At 42.4% G+C, this 21,438-nt stretch overlaps 1 protein-coding gene across 1 annotated transcript in view; it reads right to left on the bottom strand.

The window, feature by feature from the left end:
• LOC130124277 (cadherin-6-like) overlaps positions 1 to 21,438 on the bottom strand; it is a 173,809-nt gene that overhangs the window by 19,828 nt on the left and 132,543 nt on the right. The window contains exon 10 of the mRNA XM_056293733.1: positions 721 to 838. Within this exon, the coding sequence (XP_056149708.1) occupies positions 721 to 838 (118 nt within the window). The remainder of the gene's footprint in view (positions 1 to 720; positions 839 to 21,438) is intronic.

The raw sequence follows: 21,438 nt of genomic DNA, 5'->3' as shown, positions 1-21,438 counted from the left end.
ATGTGGTATAACCACATTACTCAGTGTATTCACCTAACATGTGGTATAACAACATTACTCAGTGTATTACTTTAACATGTGGTATAACCACATTACTCAGTGTACTACTTTAACATGTGGTATAACAACATTACTCAGTGTATCACTTTAACATGTGGTATAACCACGTTACTCAGTGTACTACTTTAACATGTGGTATAACCACATTACTCAGTGTACTACTTTAACATGTGGTATAACCACATTACTCAGTGTACTACTTTAACATGTAGTATAACCACATTACTCAGTATATTGCTTTAAAATGTGGTATAACCACATTACTCAGCATATTACTTTAACATGTGGTATAACCACACTACTCAGTGTATTAATTTAACATGTGGTATAACCACATTACTCAGTGTATTACTTTACCATGTGGTATAACCACATTACTCAGTGTATTACTTTAACATGTGGTATAACCACATTACTCAGCATATTACTTTAACATGTGGTATAACCACACTACTCAGTGTATTAATTTAACATGTGGTATAACCACATTACTCAGTGTATTACTTTACCATGTGGTATAACCACATTACTCAGTCTATTACTTTAACAATAAAATAAAGGAGACATACAGTCCTGGTCTGCTTTGTCTCAGTGGTTTCGTGGAGCAGTGCTGTGGTAGCAGCTGCTGTGGATGGGGATCTGCTGAGGGTTTGGTCCTACCTCCATTGTCCCGCACAGTGAAGTTGCTGCTGGAGGCTCCCTCAGCGGCCAGGCTGAAGGAGAAGGTGTGGCCCGCTGGTGGCTCGTCAGCATCTACAGCACCCACCGTCTGGATATGCTGCCAAAGCCAACAGACATCCATAAACTTCATATCCCACTGGCATCAGCTGACCGACAAGCAGTCAGTACTCTGAGAACCTGACTGATGTTGGATGAAATAATAGAAGGCAAGAAAGAAAGAAAGAGAGAAAGAAAGAACGAAAGAAAGAAAGAAAGAAAGAAAGAAAGAAAGAAAGAAAGAAAGAAAGAAAGAAAGAAAGAAAGAAAGAAAAGAAAAAATGAAGAAAGAGGAAGAAAGAAAGAAAGAGAGTGAAAGGAAAGAATGAATGAATGAAGGTAAAGAAGGAAAAACGGAAGAAGGAAGGAAAAGAAAGAAAAAGAAAGAAAGAAAGAAAGAAAGAGAGAGAGAAAGAAAGAAAAGAATGAAAAAGAGAAAGACAAAGAAAGAAAGAAGCATGGAAAATAAAGAAAGAAAGAATGAAGCTAAAGAAATAAAGAAAAAACAAAAGGAAAAGAAAGGAAAAGAAAGAAAGAAAGAAAGAAATAGAAAGACAGAGAGAGAAAGAAAGAAAAAAAGGAAAAGAGAAAGAGAGAAAGAAAGAAAGAAAGAAAGAAAGAAGCATGGAAAAGAAAGAAAGAAACAATGAAGCTAAAGAAATAAAGAAAAAAACAAAAGGAAAAGAAAGGAAAAGAACGAAAGAAAGAAAGAAAGAAAGAAAGAAATAGAAAGACAGAGAGAGAAAGATGGAAAGGAAAGAAAAAGAGAAAGAGAGAAAGAAAGAAAGAAAGAAAGAAATAAGCATGGAAAAGAACGAAAGAAACAATGAAGCTAAAGAAATAAAGAAAAAACAAAAGCAAAAGAACGGAAAAGAGAGAAAGAATTATGGAAAAGAAAGTAAGGTGGTGTGTAAGGGCACATGTGCTATTTCATGTGACTAGAGTGACAAGCAAGTGTAGCTAGTAGCACAAGGCCATATAACCAGGACAGAACGTCACTAGAAGATAAACTTTTTCATGCCCAAAAGTAGGATAAGTGACATTCCATCACGTAAGTGCCACCATTATTATGCAGAAAACAGTAGCAGAAGTAGTAGCAGCATGTCAAGACAACCATTAGACCGTCAGAGGGGGGCGACTGAAGACATCCTAACGTCATCCTTGCATCGATAGGGAGGCTCCTGCTCCGCCAACATGTCCTGATCAACAAGGTCCCTGATTAACAGCAGGACATTGATGGACACAAGTAGATTGTTCATTTGTAAATGGTATAAAGACAGGGAGGCTGTTGTCTGATTTTCAGTCACTCTGCAGACCTGACTCAGACTTTGTTGATACGTCAATAAGTCTTATTTTGAAGGATCCTCGTCTCATTGACTTTTTTTTGCAATGTCTCTGTATCACTGGCCACCACAGAGAAAACTTGGCGTCACAAACAGGATTGGGTAAAGCAAGCTGCCTCGACGCAGGGTGGGCCCCGGCTCTGGACTCCTCACAGAAAAGTGGCCACTAAGAGGTAAGCAATATTTTGCTTTATTATAAATATTTCTTTGAGGAGATTGGTGCTGAGACGCCCATTATCTGTGCCGGTAAGAGCTGCTTCTAGATGCTTACCAAATTTAACGAACAAATTAAAGAGACAAGGGTCCTTCTGCATGGGGTGTAATAGTACATCCGGATGCAGTATCTGAATCCTGCAGCCTGAAGGATAATAAGCTTGTAGATAAAGGCCTGGGCCTGGTTGGGCCCTAAACCGGTCCGCAGTCTTGTAAGACCAACGGAGGGGCCGGGCCACACTCCAGGTTGACTCTCACTGAGGGATGTGTGACCCACGACACCCAATAGGGGAGAGCGCCTGTGGAAGGCTGGGGAGAAAAAGAGGGAGGGTGACAAGGTTATCCGAGCCAGCCTGATAAGCCTGTGTGACCCACAGAAACTCCGGGATGGAGCCGTGCCTGACCTCTAAAAGAAAAAAAAATCTTCTCTCCACAAGACTGTAGGACCTATGAGTCAGGCCCCTTATAGATGACACACTAGTAGAAACGATAACAGGAGAGGAGGAAACAAAAATAAACGAACAGACAGGATTAGGAGTAGAAACTCTTTGGAGTCTTTGTGATTTTGTTCTGTGTAATAATATGGAGATGAGTGCAAGTTAAGATGGAAGAGCGAAACAGACAAAAGGCATTACAGGGGAACAGACAGCCGAGGGATTAACTGAAGGAAATAATAGAAAAAAATTGTTGATAAAAACAAAAGGATTTAGAGACCATTTCTGGAAAGAGCAGTTTTATTCTGACGTGGGATCCTAAGTGATGAAAATAAGAGATCACTGTTACAAAACCTTACTATATTAGGAGGGATAGCTGAATGTGAACAAGAGTGGCCAACATTCCTGTGGAGTGCATTGTTAAATTATTTGTGGAAGCCCCATAAGGACAGGAATCCGTATTAGAGAAAATTATAACAACAGGGTGTGGATCGTTGATGGGAGATTTAACTGGAGAAGTCTTCTCCTTCCTAAAACAACCAGAAGTTGCTATGAAGCACAAATAGGGGTGACTGGAGCATTATTGGTAAATCTAGTTGTGACAATTACAGCAGAAACACGAACAGTTAATTGACTAAGATTTGAAGGCAGAATTTGCATATTAAGAAAGAGTGCCTGCTGTAACAGTGAAATGAATCAGAGCTTTATTCAAGATAGAAAACAGAGGAGACGATACAGTGAGACGTGAGAGCCCCAAACAAGGGACAATGGCAACCCCTCCAACAGCAGAAAGCATACTGATGACGCAACACCCGCTGCTGCAGGATAAGATGAAAGAGAACAAGCGGCTCTGGTCACGGAGTGGCCAGAGAAAGGCACTTCTGAGTTAAGCATGTGTGAGGCGATGGAGACACTGATAAAAAACCATAAACCAAAAGAAAAATCTCAGAGGAGAAAACAGAAAAGACAAGAAGAATTAGAAATAATAAAGATGTATAGGGAACAAGGGGGGAAATTATCTAACAAATACATGGGATTACAGAAAAAAAAGGAAGGTAAAAAAGAAGATCAGGTGTCTCCACGACCATACAGTTCCCAGATGATGTTAACCAGGGCACAAACTAAGAAATCCCCATTGAAAGGAGAGGCCATTGAGGAAGAGAATAATGAGGAGCCATTCCTTTGTTCAGGAGAAAGTAGGCAGAAAGATACTGTAAGCAGTCAGAAAGATATCATAAGTAAGCAGAAAGACACCGTAAGTAGGCAGAAAGATACCACAAGTAAGCAGAAAGATACTGTAAGTAGGCAGAAAGATACCATAAGTAGTCAGAAAAATATCATAAGTAGGCAGAAAGTTACCATAAGTAGCCAGAAAGATACCGTAAGTAGGCAGAAAGATACCGTAAGTAGGCAGAAAGATACCTTAAGTAGGCAGAAAGATACCATAAGTAGGCAGAAAGACACCATAAGTAGTCAGAAAGATACCATAAGTAGACAGAACGTTACCATAAGTAGCCAGAAAGATACCGTAAGTAGGCAGAAAGATACCATAAGTAGGCAGAAAGTTAACGTAAGTAGGCAGAAAAATACCATAAGTAGTCAGAAAGATACCGTAAATAGGCAGAAAGATACCGTAAGTAATCAGAAAGATACCATAAGTAGGCAGAACGATACCGTAAGAAGTCAGAAAGATTCCATAAGTAGGGAGAAAGATACCATAAGTAGGCAGAAAGATACCATAAGTAGGCAGAAAGATAACGTAAGTAGGTAAAAAGATACCATAAGTAGTCAGAAAGATACCGTAAGTAGGCAGAAAGATACCGTAAGTAGTCAGAAAGATACCGTAAGTAGGCAGAAAGATACCGCATGTAGGCAGAAAGATACCGTAAGTAGGCAGAAAGATATCATAAGTAGGCAGAAAGATACCATAAGTAGGCAGAAAGATACCGTAAGTAGGCAGAAAGATACCGTAAGTAGGCAGAAAGATACCGTAAGTAGTCAGAAAGATATCGTAAGTAGGCAGAAAGATACCATAATTGGCAGAAAGACACCATAAGTAGGTAGAACGGTACCGTAAGTACTCAGAAAGATACGATAAATAGGCAGAAAGATACCGTAAGTAGACAGAAAGATACCGTAAGTAGTCAGAAAGATATCGTAAGTAGGCAGAAAGATACCATAATTGGCAGAAAGACACCATAAGTAGGTAGAACGGTACCGTAAGTACTCAGAAAGATACGGTAAATAGGCAGAAAGATACCGTAAGTAGACAGAAAGATACCGTAAGTAGTCAGAAAGATATCATAAGTAGGCAGAAAGATACTGTAGGCAGGCAGAAAGATACCTTAAGTAGGCAGAAAGACACCATAAGTAGTCAGAAAGATACCGTAAGTAGGCAGAACGATACCTTAAGTAGGCAGAAAGATACCATAAGTAGGCAGAAAGACACCATAAGTAGTCAGAAAGATACCGTAAGTAGACTGAACGATACCATAAGTAGCCAGAAAGATACCGTAAGTAGGCAGAAAGATACCATAAGTAGGCAGAAAGTTAACGTAAGTAGGCAGAAAAATACCATAAGTAGTCAGAAAGATACCGTAAATAGGCAGAAAGATACCGTAAGTAGTCAGAAAGATATCATAAGTAGGGAGAAAGATACCATAAGTAGGCAAAAAGATACCGTTAGTAGTCAGAAAGATACCGTAAGTAGGCAGAAAGATACCATAAGTAGGGAGAAAGATACCATAAGTAGGGAGAAAGATACCATAAGTAGGGAGAAAGATACCGTTAGTAGTCAGAAAGATACCGTAAGTAGGCAGAAAGATACCGTAAGTAGACATAAAGATACCGTAAGTAGGCAGAACGATACCGTAAGTAGTCAGAAAGATACCGTAAGTAGGCAGAACGATACCATAAGTAGCCAGAAAGATACCGTAAGTAGGCAGAAAGATACCATAAGTAGGCAGAAAGTTAACGTAAGTAGGCAGAAAAATACCATAAGTAGTCAGAAAGATACCGTAAATAGGCAGAAAGATACCGTAAGTAGTCAGAAAGATACCGTAAGTAGGCAGAAAGATACCGTAAGTAGTCAGAAAGATACCGTGAGTAGGCAGAAAGATACCGCATGTAGGCAGAAAGATACCGTAAGTAGGCAGAAAGATATCATAAGTAGGCAGAAAGATACCGTTAGTAGTCAGAAAGATACCGTAAGTAGGCAGAAAGATACCGTAAGTAGACATAAAGATACCGTAAGTAGGCAGAACGATACCGTAAGTAATCAGAAAGATACCATAAGTAGGCAGAACGATACCGTAAGAAGTCAGAAAGATTCCATAAGTAGGGAGAAAGATACCATAAGTAGGCAGAAAGATACCATAAGTAGGCAGAAAGATAACGTAAGTAGGTAAAAAGATACCATAAGTAGTCAGAAAGATACCGTAAGTAGGCAGAAAGATACCGTAAGTAGTCAGAAAGATACCGTAAGTAGGCAGAAAGATACCGCATGTAGGCAGAAAGATACCGTAAGTAGGCAGAAAGATATCATAAGTAGGCAGAAAGATACCATAAGTAGGCAGAAAGATACCGTAAGTAGGCAGAAAGATACCGTAAGTAGGCAGAAAGATACCGTAAGTAGTCAGAAAGATATCGTAAGTAGGCAGAAAGATACCATAATTGGCAGAAAGACACCATAAGTAGGTAGAACGGTACCGTAAGTACTCAGAAAGATACGATAAATAGGCAGAAAGATACCGTAAGTAGACAGAAAGATACCGTAAGTAGTCAGAAAGATATCGTAAGTAGGCAGAAAGATACCATAATTGGCAGAAAGACACCATAAGTAGGTAGAACGGTACCGTAAGTAGGCAGAACGATACCTTAAGTAGGCAGAAAGATACCATAAGTAGGCAGAAAGACACCATAAGTAGTCAGAAAGATACCGTAAGTAGACTGAACGATACCATAAGTAGCCAGAAAGATACCGTAAGTAGGCAGAAAGATACCATAAGTAGGCAGAAAGTTAACGTAAGTAGGCAGAAAAATACCATAAGTAGTCAGAAAGATACCGTAAATAGGCAGAAAGATACCGTAAGTAGTCAGAAAGATATCATAAGTAGGGAGAAAGATACCATAAGTAGGCAAAAAGATACCGTTAGTAGTCAGAAAGATACCGTAAGTAGGCAGAAAGATACCATAAGTAGGGAGAAAGATACCATAAGTAGGGAGAAAGATACCATAAGTAGGGAGAAAGATACCGTTAGTAGTCAGAAAGATACCGTAAGTAGGCAGAAAGATACCGTAAGTAGACATAAAGATACCGTAAGTAGGCAGAACGATACCGTAAGTAGTCAGAAAGATACCGTAAGTAGGCAGAACGATACCATAAGTAGCCAGAAAGATACCGTAAGTAGGCAGAAAGATACCATAAGTAGGCAGAAAGTTAACGTAAGTAGGCAGAAAAATACCATAAGTAGTCAGAAAGATACCGTAAATAGGCAGAAAGATACCGTAAGTAGTCAGAAAGATACCGTAAGTAGGCAGAAAGATACCGTAAGTAGTCAGAAAGATACCGTGAGTAGGCAGAAAGATACCGCATGTAGGCAGAAAGATACCGTAAGTAGGCAGAAAGATATCATAAGTAGGCAGAAAGATACCATAAGTAGGCAGAAAGATACCGTTAGTAGTCAGAAAGATACCGTAAGTAGGCAGAAAGATACCATAAGTAGGGAGAAAGATACCATAAGTAGGCAGAAAGATACCATAAGTAGGCAGAAAGATACCATAAGTAGGCAGAAAGTTAACGTAAGTAGGCAGAAAAATACCATAAGTAGTCAGAAAGATACCGTAAATAGGCAGAAAGATACCGTAAGTAGTCAGAAAGATATCATAAGTAGGGAGAAAGATACCATAAGTAGGCAGAAAGATACCGTAAGTAGTCAGAAAGATACCGTAAGTAGGCAGAAAGATACCGCATGTAGGCAGAAAGATACCGTAAGTAGGCAGAAAGATATCATAAGTAGGCAGAAAGATACCATAAGTAGGCAGAAAGATACCGTTAGTAGTCAGAAAGATACCGTAAGTAGGCAGAAAGATACCATAAGTAGGGAGAAAGATACCATAAGTAGGCAGAAAGATACCATAAGTAGGCAGAAAGATACCATAAGTAGGCAGAAAGTTAACGTAAGTAGGCAGAAAAATACCATAAGTAGTCAGAAAGATACCGTAAATAGGCAGAAAGATACCGTAAGTAGTCAGAAAGATATCATAAGTAGGGAGAAAGATACCATAAGTAGGCAAAAAGATACCGTTAGTAGTCAGAAAGATACCGTAAGTAGGCAGAAAGATACCATAAGTAGGGAGAAAGATACCATAAGTAGGCAGAAAGATACCATAAGTAGGCAGAAAGATAACGTAAGTAGGTAAAAAGATACCATAAGTAGTCAGAAAAATATCATAAGTAGGCAGAAAGTTACCATAAGTAGACAGAAAGATACCGTAAGTAGTCAGAAAGATATCATAAGTAGGCAGAAAGATACTGTAGGCAGGCAGAAAGATACCTTAAGTAGGCAGAAAGACACCATAAGTAGTCAGAAAGATACCGTAAGTAGGCAGAACGATACCTTAAGTAGGCAGAAAGATACCATAAGTAGGCAGAAAGATACCATAAGTAGGCAGAAAGATACCATAATTGGCAGAAAGACACCATAAGTAGGTAGAACGGTACCGTAAGTACTCAGAAAGATACGGTAAATAGGCAGAAAGATACCGTAAGTAGACAGAAAGATACCGTAAGTAGTCAGAAAGATATCATAAGTAGGCAGAAAGATACTGTAGGCAGGCAGAAAGATACCTTAAGTAGGCAGAAAGACACCATAAGTAGTCAGAAAGATACCGTAAGTAGGCAGAAAGATACCATAAGTAGGCAGAAAGATAACGTAAGTAGGTAAAAAGATACCATAAGTAGTCAGAAAGATACCGTAAGTAGGCAGAAAGATACGATAAATAGGCAGAAAGATACCGTAAGTAGACAGAAAGATACCGTAAGTAGTCAGAAAGATATCGTAAGTAGGCAGAAAGATACCATAATTGGCAGAAAGACACCATAAGTAGGTAGAACGGTACCGTAAGTACTCAGAAAGATACGGTAAATAGGCAGAAAGATACCGTAAGTAGACAGAAAGATACCGTAAGTAGTCAGAAAGATACCGTAAGAAGTCAGAAAGATTCCATAAGTAGGGAGAAAGATACCATAAGTAGGCAGAAAGATAACGTAAGTAGGTAAAAAGATACCATAAGTAGTCAGAAAGATACCGTAAGTAGGCAGAAAGATACCGTAAGTAGTCAGAAAGATACCGTAAGTAGGCAGAAAGATACCGCATGTAGGCAGAAAGATACCGTAAGTAGGCAGAAAGATATCATAAGTAGGCAGAAAGATACCATAAGTAGGCAGAAAGATACCGTTAGTAGTCAGAAAGATACCGTAAGTAGGCAGAAAGATACCGCATGTAGGCAGAAAGATACCGTAAGTAGGCAGAAAGATATCATAAGTAGGCAGAAAGATACCATAAGTAGGCAGAAAGATACCGTTAGTAGTCAGAAAGATACCGTAAGTAGGCAGAAAAATACCATAAGTAGTCAGAAAGATACCGTAAATAGGCAGAAAGATACCGTAAGTAGTCAGAAAGATATCATAAGTAGGGAGAAAGATACCATAAGTAGGCAAAAAGATACCGTTAGTAGTCAGAAAGATACCGTAAGTAGGCAGAAAGATACCATAAGTAGGGAGAAAGATACCATAAGTAGGCAGAAAGATACCATAAGTAGGCAGAAAGATAACGTAAGTAGGTAAAAAGATACCATAAGTAGTCAGAAAAATATCATAAGTAGGCAGAAAGTTACCATAAGTAGCCAGAAAGATACCGTAAGTAGGCAGAAAGATACCGTAAGTAGGCAGAAAGATACCTTAAGTAGGCAGAAAGATACCATAAGTAGGCAGAAAGACACCATAAGTAGTCAGAAAGATACCATAAGTAGACAGAACGTTACCATAAGTAGCCAGAAAGATACCGTAAGTAGGCAGAAAGATACCGTAAGTAGACATAAAGATACCGTAAGTAGGCAGAACGATACCGTAAGTAATCAGAAAGATACCATAAGTAGGCAGAACGATACCGTAAGAAGTCAGAAAGATTCCATAAGTAGGGAGAAAGATACCATAAGTAGGCAGAAAGATACCGTAAGTAGACAGAAAGATACCGTAAGTAGTCAGAAAGATATCATAAGTAGGCAGAAAGATACTGTAGGCAGGCAGAAAGATACCTTAAGTAGGCAGAAAGACACCATAAGTAGTCAGAAAGATACCGTAAGTAGGCAGAACGATACCTTAAGTAGGCAGAAAGATACCATAAGTAGGCAGAAAGACACCATAAGTAGTCAGAAAGATACCGTAAGTAGACTGAACGATACCATAAGTAGCCAGAAAGATACCGTAAGTAGGCAGAAAGATACCATAAGTAGGCAGAAAGTTAACGTAAGTAGGCAGAAAAATACGGTAAATAGGCAGAAAGATACCGTAAGTAGACAGAAAGATACCGTAAGTAGTCAGAAAGATACCGTAAGAAGTCAGAAAGATTCCATAAGTAGGGAGAAAGATACCATAAGTAGGCAGAAAGATACCGCATGTAGGCAGAAAGATACCGTAAGTAGGCAGAAAGATATCATAAGTAGGCAGAAAGATACCATAAGTAGGTAGAACGGTACCGTAAGTACTCAGAAAGATACGGTAAATAGGCAGAAAGATACCGTAAGTAGACAGAAAGATACCGTAAGTAGTCAGAAAGATACCGTAAGAAGTCAGAAAGATACGATAAATAGGCAGAAAGATACCATAAGTAGGCAGAAAGATAACGTAAGTAGGTAAAAAGATACCATAAGTAGTCAGAAAGATACCGTAAGTAGGCAGAAAGATACGATAAATAGGCAGAAAGATACCGTAAGTAGACAGAAAGATACCGTAAGAAGTCAGAAAGATACCATAAGTAGGGAGAAAGATACCATAAGTAGGCAGAAAGATACCATAAGTAGGCAGAAAGATACCATAAGTAGGCAGAAAGTTAACGTAAGTAGGCAGAAAAATACCATAAGTAGTCAGAAAGATACCGTAAATAGGCAGAAAGATACCGTAAGTAGTCAGAAAGATATCATAAGTAGGGAGAAAGATACCATAAGTAGGCAGAAAGATACCGTAAGTAGTCAGAAAGATACCGTAAGTAGGCAGAAAGATACCGCATGTAGGCAGAAAGATACCGTAAGTAGGCAGAAAGATATCATAAGTAGGCAGAAAGATACCATAAGTAGGCAGAAAGATACCGTTAGTAGTCAGAAAGATACCGTAAGTAGGCAGAAAGATACCATAAGTAGGGAGAAAGATACCATAAGTAGGCAGAAAGATACCATAAGTAGGCAGAAAGATACCATAAGTAGGCAGAAAGTTAACGTAAGTAGGCAGAAAAATACCATAAGTAGTCAGAAAGATACCGTAAATAGGCAGAAAGATACCGTAAGTAGTCAGAAAGATATCATAAGTAGGGAGAAAGATACCATAAGTAGGCAAAAAGATACCGTTAGTAGTCAGAAAGATACCGTAAGTAGGCAGAAAGATACCATAAGTAGGGAGAAAGATACCATAAGTAGGCAGAAAGATACCATAAGTAGGCAGAAAGTTAACGTAAGTAGGCAGAAAAATACCATAAGTAGTCAGAAAGATACCGTAAATAGGCAGAAAGATACCGTAAGTAGTCAGAAAGATATCATAAGTAGGGAGAAAGATACCATAAGTAGGCAAAAAGATACCGTTAGTAGTCAGAAAGATACCGTAAGTAGGCAGAAAGATACCATAAGTAGGGAGAAAGATACCATAAGTAGGCAGAAAGATACCATAAGTAGGCAGAAAGATAACGTAAGTAGGTAAAAAGATACCATAAGTAGTCAGAAAAATATCATAAGTAGGCAGAAAGTTACCATAAGTAGCCAGAAAGATACCGTAAGTAGGCAGAAAGATACCGTAAGTAGGCAGAAAGATACCTTAAGTAGGCAGAAAGATACCATAAGTAGGCAGAAAGACACCATAAGTAGTCAGAAAGATACCATAAGTAGACAGAACGTTACCATAAGTAGCCAGAAAGATACCGTAAGTAGGCAGAAAGATACCATAAGTAGGCAGAAAGTTAACGTAAGTAGGCAGAAAAATACCATAAGTAGTCAGAAAGATACCGTAAATAGGCAGAAAGATACCGTAAGTAGTCAGAAAGATATCATAAGTAGGGAGAAAGATACCATAAGTAGGCAGAAAGATACCGTTAGTAGTCAGAAAGATACCGTAAGTAGGCAGAAAGATACCATAAGTAGGGAGAAAGATACCATAAGTAGGGAGAAAGATACCATAAGTAGGGAGAAAGATACCATAAGTAGGCAGAAAGATACCGTTAGTAGTCAGAAAGATACCGTAAGTAGGCAGAAAGATACCGTAAGTAGACATAAAGATACCGTAAGTAGGCAGAACGATACCGTAAGTAATCAGAAAGATACCATAAGTAGGCAGAACGATACCGTAAGAAGTCAGAAAGATTCCATAAGTAGGGAGAAAGATACCATAAGTAGGCAGAAAGATACCGTAAGTAGACAGAAAGATACCGTAAGTAGTCAGAAAGATATCATAAGTAGGCAGAAAGATACTGTAGGCAGGCAGAAAGATACCTTAAGTAGGCAGAAAGACACCATAAGTAGTCAGAAAGATACCGTAAGTAGGCAGAACGATACCTTAAGTAGGCAGAAAGATACCATAAGTAGGCAGAAAGACACCATAAGTAGTCAGAAAGATACCGTAAGTAGACTGAACGATACCATAAGTAGCCAGAAAGATACCGTAAGTAGGCAGAAAGATACCATAAGTAGGCAGAAAGTTAACGTAAGTAGGCAGAAAAATACCATAAGTAGTCAGAAAGATACCGTAAATAGGCAGAAAGATACCGTAAGTAGTCAGAAAGATATCATAAGTAGGGAGAAAGATACCATAAGTAGGCAAAAAGATACCGTTAGTAGTCAGAAAGATACCGTAAGTAGGCAGAAAGATACCATAAGTAGGCAGAAAGATACCATAAGTAGGGAGAAAGATACCATAAGTAGGGAGAAAGATACCATAAGTAGGGAGAAAGATACCGTAAATAGGCAGAAAGATACCGTAAGTAGTCAGAAAGATACCATAAGTAGGCAAAAAGATACCGTTAGTAGTCAGAAAGATACCGTAAGTAGGCAGAAAGATACCATAAGTAGGGAGAAAGATACCATAAGTAGGGAGAAAGATACCGTTAGTAGTCAGAAAGATACCGTAAGTAGGCAGAAAGATACCGTAAGTAGACATAAAGATACCGTAAGTAGGCAGAACGATACCGTAAGTAATCAGAAAGATACCATAAGTAGGCAGAACGATACCGTAAGAAGTCAGAAAGATTCCATAAGTAGGGAGAAAGATACCATAAGTAGGCAGAAAGATACCATAAGTAGGCAGAAAGATAACGTAAGTAGGTAAAAAGATACCATAAGTAGTCAGAAAGATACCGTAAGTAGGCAGAAAGATACGATAAATAGGCAGAAAGATACCGTAAGTAGACAGAAAGATACCGTAAGTAGTCAGAAAGATATCGTAAGTAGGCAGAAAGATACCATAAGTAGGGAGAAAGATACCATAAGTAGGCAGAAAGATACCATAAGTAGGCAGAAAGATACCATAAGTAGGCAGAAAGTTAACGTAAGTAGGCAGAAAAATACCATAAGTAGTCAGAAAGATACCGTAAATAGGCAGAAAGATACCATAAGTAGGCAGAAAGATACCATAAGTAGGCAGAAAGTTAACGTAAGTAGGCAGAAAAATACCATAAGTAGTCAGAAAGATACCGTAAATAGGCAGAAAGATACCGTAAGTAGTCAGAAAGATATCATAAGTAGGGAGAAAGATACCATAAGTAGGCAGAAAGATACCGTAAGTAGTCAGAAAGATACCGTAAGTAGGCAAAAAGATACCACATGTAGGCAGAAAGATACCGTAAGTAGGCAGAAAGATACCATAAGTAGGCAGAAAGATACCGTAAGTAGGCAGAAAGATACCGTAAGTAGTCAGAAAGATACCGTAAGTAGTCAGAAAGATATCGTAAGTAGGCAGAAAGATACCATAATTGGCAGAAAGACACCATAAGTAGGTAGAACGGTACCGTAAGTACTCAGAAAGATACGATAAATAGGCAGAAAGATACCGTAAGTAGACAGAAAGATACCGTAAGTAGTCAGAAAGATACCGTAAGTAGGCAGAACGATACCTTAAGTAGGCAGAAAGATACCATAAGTAGGCAAAAAGACACCATAAGTAGTCAGAAAGATACCGTAAGTAGACTGAACGATACCATAAGTAGCCAGAAAGATACCGTAAGTAGGTAAAAAGATACCATAAGTAGTCAGAAAGATACCGTTAGTAGTCAGAAAGATACTGTAAGTAGGCAGAAAGATACCGTAAGTAGACATAAAGATACCGTAAGTAGGCAGAACGATACCGTAAGTAGGCAGAACGATACCATAAGTAGTCAGAAAGATACCGTAAGTAGACTGAACGATACCATAAGTAGCCAGAAAGATACCGTAAGTAGGCAGAAAGATACCATAAGTAGGCAGAAAGTTAACGTAAGTAGGCAGAAAAATACCATAAGTAGTCAGAAAGATACCGTAAGTAGTCAGAAAGATATCATAAGTAGGGAGAAAGATACCATAAGTAGGCAAAAAGATACCGTTAGTAGTCAGAAAGATACCGTAAGTAGGCAGAAAGATACCATAAGTAGGCAGAAAGATACCATAAGTAGGGAGAAAGATACCATAAGTAGGGAGAAAGATACCGTAAATAGGCAGAAAGATACCGTAAGTAGTCAGAAAGATACCATAAGTAGGCAAAAAGATACCGTTAGTAGTCAGAAAGATACCGTAAGTAGGCAGAAAGATACCATAAGTAGGGAGAAAGATACCATAAGTAGGGAGAAAGATACCGTTAGTAGTCAGAAAGATACCGTAAGTAGGCAGAAAGATACCGTAAGTAGACATAAAGATACCGTAAGTAGGCAGAACGATACCGTAAGTAATCAGAAAGATACCATAAGTAGGCAGAACGATACCGTAAGAAGTCAGAAAGATTCCATAAGTAGGGAGAAAGATACCATAAGTAGGCAGAAAGATACCATAAGTAGGCAGAAAGATAACGTAAGTAGGTAAAAAGATACCATAAGTAGTCAGAAAGATACCGTAAGTAGGCAGAAAGATACGATAAATAGGCAGAAAGATACCGTAAGTAGACAGAAAGATACCGTAAGTAGTCAGAAAGATATCGTAAGTAGGCAGAAAGATACCATAAGTAGGGAGAAAGATACCATAAGTAGGCAGAAAGATACCATAAGTAGGCAGAAAGATACCATAAGTAGGCAGAAAGTTAACGTAAGTAGGCAGAAAAATACCATAAGTAGTCAGAAAGATACCGTAAATAGGCAGAAAGATACCATAAGTAGGCAGAAAGATACCATAAGTAGGCAGAAAGTTAACGTAAGTAGGCAGAAAAATACCATAAGTAGTCAGAAAGATACCGTAAATAGGCAGAAAGATACCGTAAGTAGTCAGAAAGATATCATAAGTAGGGAGAAAGATACCATAAGTAGGCAGAAAGATACCGTAAGTAGTCAGAAAGATACCGTAAGTAGGCAAAAAGATACCACATGTAGGCAGAAAGATACCGTAAGTAGGCAGAAAGATACCATAAGTAGGCAGAAAGATACCGTAAGTAGGCAGAAAGATACCGTAAGTAGTCAGAAAGATACCGTAAGTAGTCAGAAAGATATCGTAAGTAGGCAGAAAGATACCATAATTGGCAGAAAGACACCATAAGTAGGTAGAACGGTACCGTAAGTACTCAGAAAGATACGATAAATAGGCAGAAAGATACCGTAAGTAGACAGAAAGATACCGTAAGTAGTCAGAAAGATACCGTAAGTAGGCAGAACGATACCTTAAGTAGGCAGAAAGATACCATAAGTAGGCAAAAAGACACCATAAGTAGTCAGAAAGATACCGTAAGTAGACTGAACGATACCATAAGTAGCCAGAAAGATACCGTAAGTAGGTAAAAAGATACCATAAGTAGTCAGAAAGATACCGTTAGTAGTCAGAAAGATACTGTAAGTAGGCAGAAAGATACCGTAAGTAGACATAAAGATACCGTAAGTAGGCAGAACGATACCGTAAGTAGGCAGAACGATACCGTTAGTAGTCAGAAAGATACCGTAAGTAGGCAGAAAGATACCATAAGTATGGAGAAAGATACCATAAGTAGGGAGAAAGATATCATAAGTAGGGAGAAAGATACCATAAGTAGGGAGAAAGATACCATAAGTAGGCAGAAAGATACCGTTAGTAGTCAGAAAGATACTGTAAGTAGGCAGAAAGATACCGTAAGTAGACATAAAGATACCGTAAGTAGGCAGAACGATACCGTAAGTAATCAGAGAGATACCATAAGTAGGCAGAACGATACCGTAAGAAGTCAGAAAGATTCCGGAAGTAGGGAGAAAGATACCATAAGTAGGCAGAAAGATACCGTAAGTAGTCAGAAAGATACCGTAAGTAGGCAGAAAGATACCACATGTAGGCAGAAAGATACCGTAAGTAGGCAGAAAGATATCATAAGTAGGCAGAAAGATACCATAAGTAGTCAGAAAGATACCGTAAGTAGGCAGAAAGATACCCCAAGTAGGCAGAAAGATACCGTAAGTAGTCAGAAAGATATCGTAAGTAGGCAGAAAGATACCATAATTGGCAGAAAGACACCATAAGTAGGTAGAACGGTACCGTAAGTACTCAGAAAGATACGGTAAATAGGCAGAAAGATACCGTAAGTAGACAGAAAGATACCATAAGTAGTCAGAAAGATATCATAAGTAGGCAGAAAGATACCGTAGGCAGGCAGAAAGATACTGTACGTAGTCAGAAAGATATCATAAGTAGGCAGAAAGATACCGTAAGTAGGCAGAAAGATACCATAAGGGCTGCAACCTCATCAGCCACAGCACAATTAGCATTAACAGCAGAAATGGCAACAGAAATCACAGAAAATGATATTGCTGATATCCACGCAGCTGCATCAGATGGGGAGCGGTTGCTATGGCAAGAAAGGGGGGCTTCCCAAGACTCACAGGGCATATGGAGAAATCATGAAGGTCTCCTGGTTGCAACAGTTGACCTACTGTCCCTAGTGATTTTGGATGCACATGGTATTGACCATTGTGCAAGGGGGAAGGTACAAAGAAAAGTAGCACAAATGGGATTCTGGTCACCAAAATTACAAACACAGGTAGATGCAGTACTAGGACGATGCGAAATCTGCATTTAAAACAATGATAGAAAAGGTATAACTTGTTAGGGTTTGTGGGAGACCCCAAGCGCACGACACCAGACAGAGATGGGGTTAGCTGAAAACTGGCGTACTTTATTCCTTATGCGTACAAATAGTCAAACACAGGAAGGCAATGAGCGACAAGAAAAACGGAAAGTCGAAGGGGAAAATCTCGCGGGTAATCCAAAACGGGAACAAGGCAGGATACTTCCACGTGGAAACTTTGCAAGGGAAAACATAAACCAAGGGCTGGGGTGAGTTCGGAGAGAAAAGGACCGTGAGGGAAGAGTAGCCACTACTGCGAGGAGGTTACAACACGAACTGACAACGGGCGCGTGGGAGGCCACCAAACATAAACCCAGCCCTGACGGCTAAGCCCGGCCCTGACGAGCTGATTGGCTGCCGGCGAGGGGTGGGCGGGCCACGGCGCGGGGTGGGCGAGCCGTAACAGTACCCCCCCCTCCACGGGAGCCACCAGGCGGCTTGCCCGGCTTGTCGGGATGGGAATGATGGAACTCAGTGAGCAGCCCAGGATCCAGGATGAGCTGGCGAGAGACCCAGCTCGTTCCTCTGGACCGTAGCCCTCCCAATCCACCAAATACTGGAACCTCCGTCCTCGGCGCCGGACGTCCAGCAGCCGGTGGACCTTCCACTGGGGGTGCTTATCCACGATCTCAGGGGGAGGCGGAGTCGGGGCCGGAGGCATCAGAGGACTGTGGGAGACAGGCTTAACCCGAGACGCATGAAACACGGGATGGGTCTTCAAGGAAGCCGGAAGCTTCAGACTCACCGCCGCGGGGCTGAGAACCTTCCTGATCTCAAAGGGCCCGACAAACCGGGGGTTCAGCTTCTTCGCAGTGGACTGAAGTGGGAGATCCTTCGAGGATCCACCACAGCCTGGATCTTGCGGGGGTCGGCCCGGGTCTGTCCCCTCTCAACGACGAAGCCCAGGTAGTCAACGGAAGGGGAATGGAACCGGCACTTCTCTGCCTTGACGAAGAGCCGGTTCCAGAGGAGACGTTCGAGTACCCGGTGGACATGCTGGACATTTTCCTCGAGGGTCCTGGAGAAAATGAGGATGTCATCAAGGTAGACCACCACAAACTCGTCGAGCATGTCGCGGAGAATGTCATTTATGAGAGCCTGGAATACCGCCGGGGCGTTGGTGAGGCCGAACGGCATGACCACGTACTCATAATGACCCCGGGGCGTCTTAAAGGCTGTCTTCCACTCGTCCCCCTTCCGGATCCAGACCAGATGATAGGCACACCAGAGGTCCAGCTTCGTGAAGACTGTAGCCTGGGTGAGGGGCTCAAGGGTGGAACTCATGAGAGGAAGGGGGGTACTTGTTTTTGACGGTTATCTCATTGAGTTGGCGATAGTCAATGCAGGGTCGGAGGCCCCCGTCCTTCTTCATGAAAAAGAATCCAGCTGCCACCTGGGAGGATGAGGGCCGAATGAGCCCCGCTGCCAAGGACTCGGAGATGTACTCGTCCATCGCAGCCTTCTCAGGGATGGTCAGACTGTACAGACGACTGCTGGGAAGGGGTGCCCTAGAGTGGAGGTCGATAGCACAGTCATAAGGCCGATGAGGAAGAGATTGGGCCCGGGTCTTGCTGAAAACCTCACCTAACTCATGGTACTCAGGGGGAACAGAGGAGAGGTCGGGAGGCGGGGCACTAGGGGCACGTCGAGGGGATGGGGCAGGAGCAGCCTGGAGACATTGAGCATGACAGGAGGAGCTCCATTCGATGATGGTACCAGAGGCTCATGCGATGTGTGGCTCATGCTGCACAAACCAGGGGCGCCCTAGGATCACAGGGACTAACGGGGACTGGATGATGAAGAACCGAAGTCTCTCCACATGGTTACCTGCTATGGTGAGAGAGACAGGGTGGGTGCATTGGGTGACGCTGGCCAGGCAGCACCCGTCCAGCGCGAAGGCCTCCATAGGCTTCTCCAGCGTCTCTAGTGGGATGTTAGCCTAGGCAGCAAACTCCGAGTCCAGGAAACACTCATCAGCCCCCGAGTCGAGGAGTGCACCCACCGTGAGCTGCTGGTCAGCCCAGGCCAGGGTATCGCTAACTATATGATTCTGTGGGGCAGGACGGCAGGACCAGGAAAGGCGGCTCACTAGGATCTCCCGGGGCCCCAGTGAGCCTAGTCTTTTGGCCGAGTGGGGCAGCCGCTGATCAGATGTCGCTTCTGGCCACAGTAGAGGCATTGACCCGCCTTGAACCGGGCCTCCCGTTCGGCCGGACTAAGGCTCGTGCGCCCCAGCTGCATAGGTTCCTCCCCCGTCATGGTCTGGGGCACGGGGGAAGAAACGGCCACAGGGAATGTGGGGCAAGCAGGAGTAGGGGTCCTGTTAGGAGTGCTGGACGACAGGGGAATGGACAGGGATCCACGCAGGGCTCGCTCGCGCCTCCTCTCCCGGAGGCGTCCGTCGATGCAAATGGCGAGCTTGATCAGGTCCTCGAGGGAGGTGGGCTCCTCCTGGGTGGCTAGCTGGTCCTTGACAGCCTTGCTGAGACCTCTCCGGAAGGTGACCCGAAGTGACCGGTCATTCCAGCCGCTCTCAGCTGCGGCCAGCCTGATCTCCACCGAGTAGTCTGTGACACTGCCGCTGCCCTGCTGGATAATGCTCAGCAGAGCACCAGGTCCCTGGCCACCGACTGGATGGTGGAAAACCTTCCGTAGTTCCGCCTCAAAGGCCTCGCAGGTGAGGCAGAAACTGGCCTTCATGGACCAGGAAGCAGTGGCCCACTGAGCTGCTTGGCCTGTGAGCAGGTTGGTCACGTAAGCGACCCGGGCAGCATCAGATGTGAACATGCTGGGTTGGTGCAGGAAGACCAGCTCACACTGCATGATGAACGTGGCACAGGTCTCAAAGTCACCATCAAACGGTCGTGGGCTGGAGAGGCAGGGCTCCCGGGGAACTGGGTTGAGCCCCACAGGGTTAACTGGGGCAGCGGGCCCAGGGGGCGGGTTACCCACGACTCCAGGGGCAGGCTGGCCCAGCGGGTGGATGGTGAGAGCCGCCGTGATGGTTTGCAACTGCCGCAGGATCTCTGCTTGTTGGCTCACCAACGTCGCCTGCTGGCTCGTTAGGTTACCCACACAGGCCTGGAGGGGCTGGACCCGAGTCTGAAGATCTCTCACCACGGCGGAGGCCGCCTCTAACTGCTGGGTGTGGGAGTTAATCAGTTGGATCTGTACGATGAGAGCCGCTCGAAGCGGGCTGGCCAGTATGCTCTCTGTGTCGGCTGGGGTCGTCATGCTCAGTTCATACTGTTAGGGTTTGTGGGAGACCCCAAGCGCACGACACCAGACAGAGATGGGGTTAGCCAAAAACTGGCTTACTTTATTCCTTAAGCGTACAAATAGTCAAACACAGGAAGGCAATGAGTGACAAGAAAAACGGAAAGTCCAAGGGGAAAAACGGGAACACGGCAGGATACTTCCACGGGGAAACATAAACCAAGGGCTGGGGTGAATTCAGAGAGAAAAGGACCATGAGGGAAGAGTAGCCGCTACTGCGAGGAGGTTACAACACGAACTGACAATGGGCACGTTGGAGGCCACCAAACTTAAGCCGAGTCCTGACGGCTAAGCCTGGCCCTGACGAGCTGATTGGCTGCCGGCACGGGGTGGGAGGGCCATGGCGCGGGGTGGGCGAGCCGTAACATAACTACCCCAATTGGACACACCCCTATTCCGGAGGGACCATTCAAACACATCACAACGGATTTCGTAGACATGATAAAGCCAATTCAAGGAAAAAGATACATGCTGGTAGTGGAGGATCAATTCAGTAGATGGGTAGAAGCCACTCCAGCCAAACATCGGAATGCTGACACGGTCATAAAGTTTTTATGTAGAGAAGTAATCCCTAGCTTTGGGATACCATCTTTGATAAGCTCAGACAACGGTAAGGCCTTTGTAGAGAAAACTATTAAAGGAATGTGTCAGAAGTTAGGGATAAAGCAAAGGCTAGGATGTATTTGCCACCCTTCATCACAAGGGATGGTAGAAGGGGTGAATGGAACAATAAAAGTCAAGCTAAATAAGATATGTGCTGATAGCAAACTGAACTGGGTAGATGCATTACCGCTTGCTTTAATAGCATATAGGTCCCAGACTAACTGCAAAACGCAACTAACCCCGCATGAAATGCTAACGGGCCGGTCCATGCCTA

The sequence above is a fragment of the Lampris incognitus genome, chromosome 14, assembly GCF_029633865.1.
Source record: "Lampris incognitus isolate fLamInc1 chromosome 14, fLamInc1.hap2, whole genome shotgun sequence".
Classification (NCBI taxonomy): domain Eukaryota; kingdom Metazoa; phylum Chordata; class Actinopteri; order Lampriformes; family Lampridae; genus Lampris; species Lampris incognitus.
Note: the sequence above shows the minus strand (reverse complement) of the source record. Positions and strands in the feature narration are given on the sequence as shown.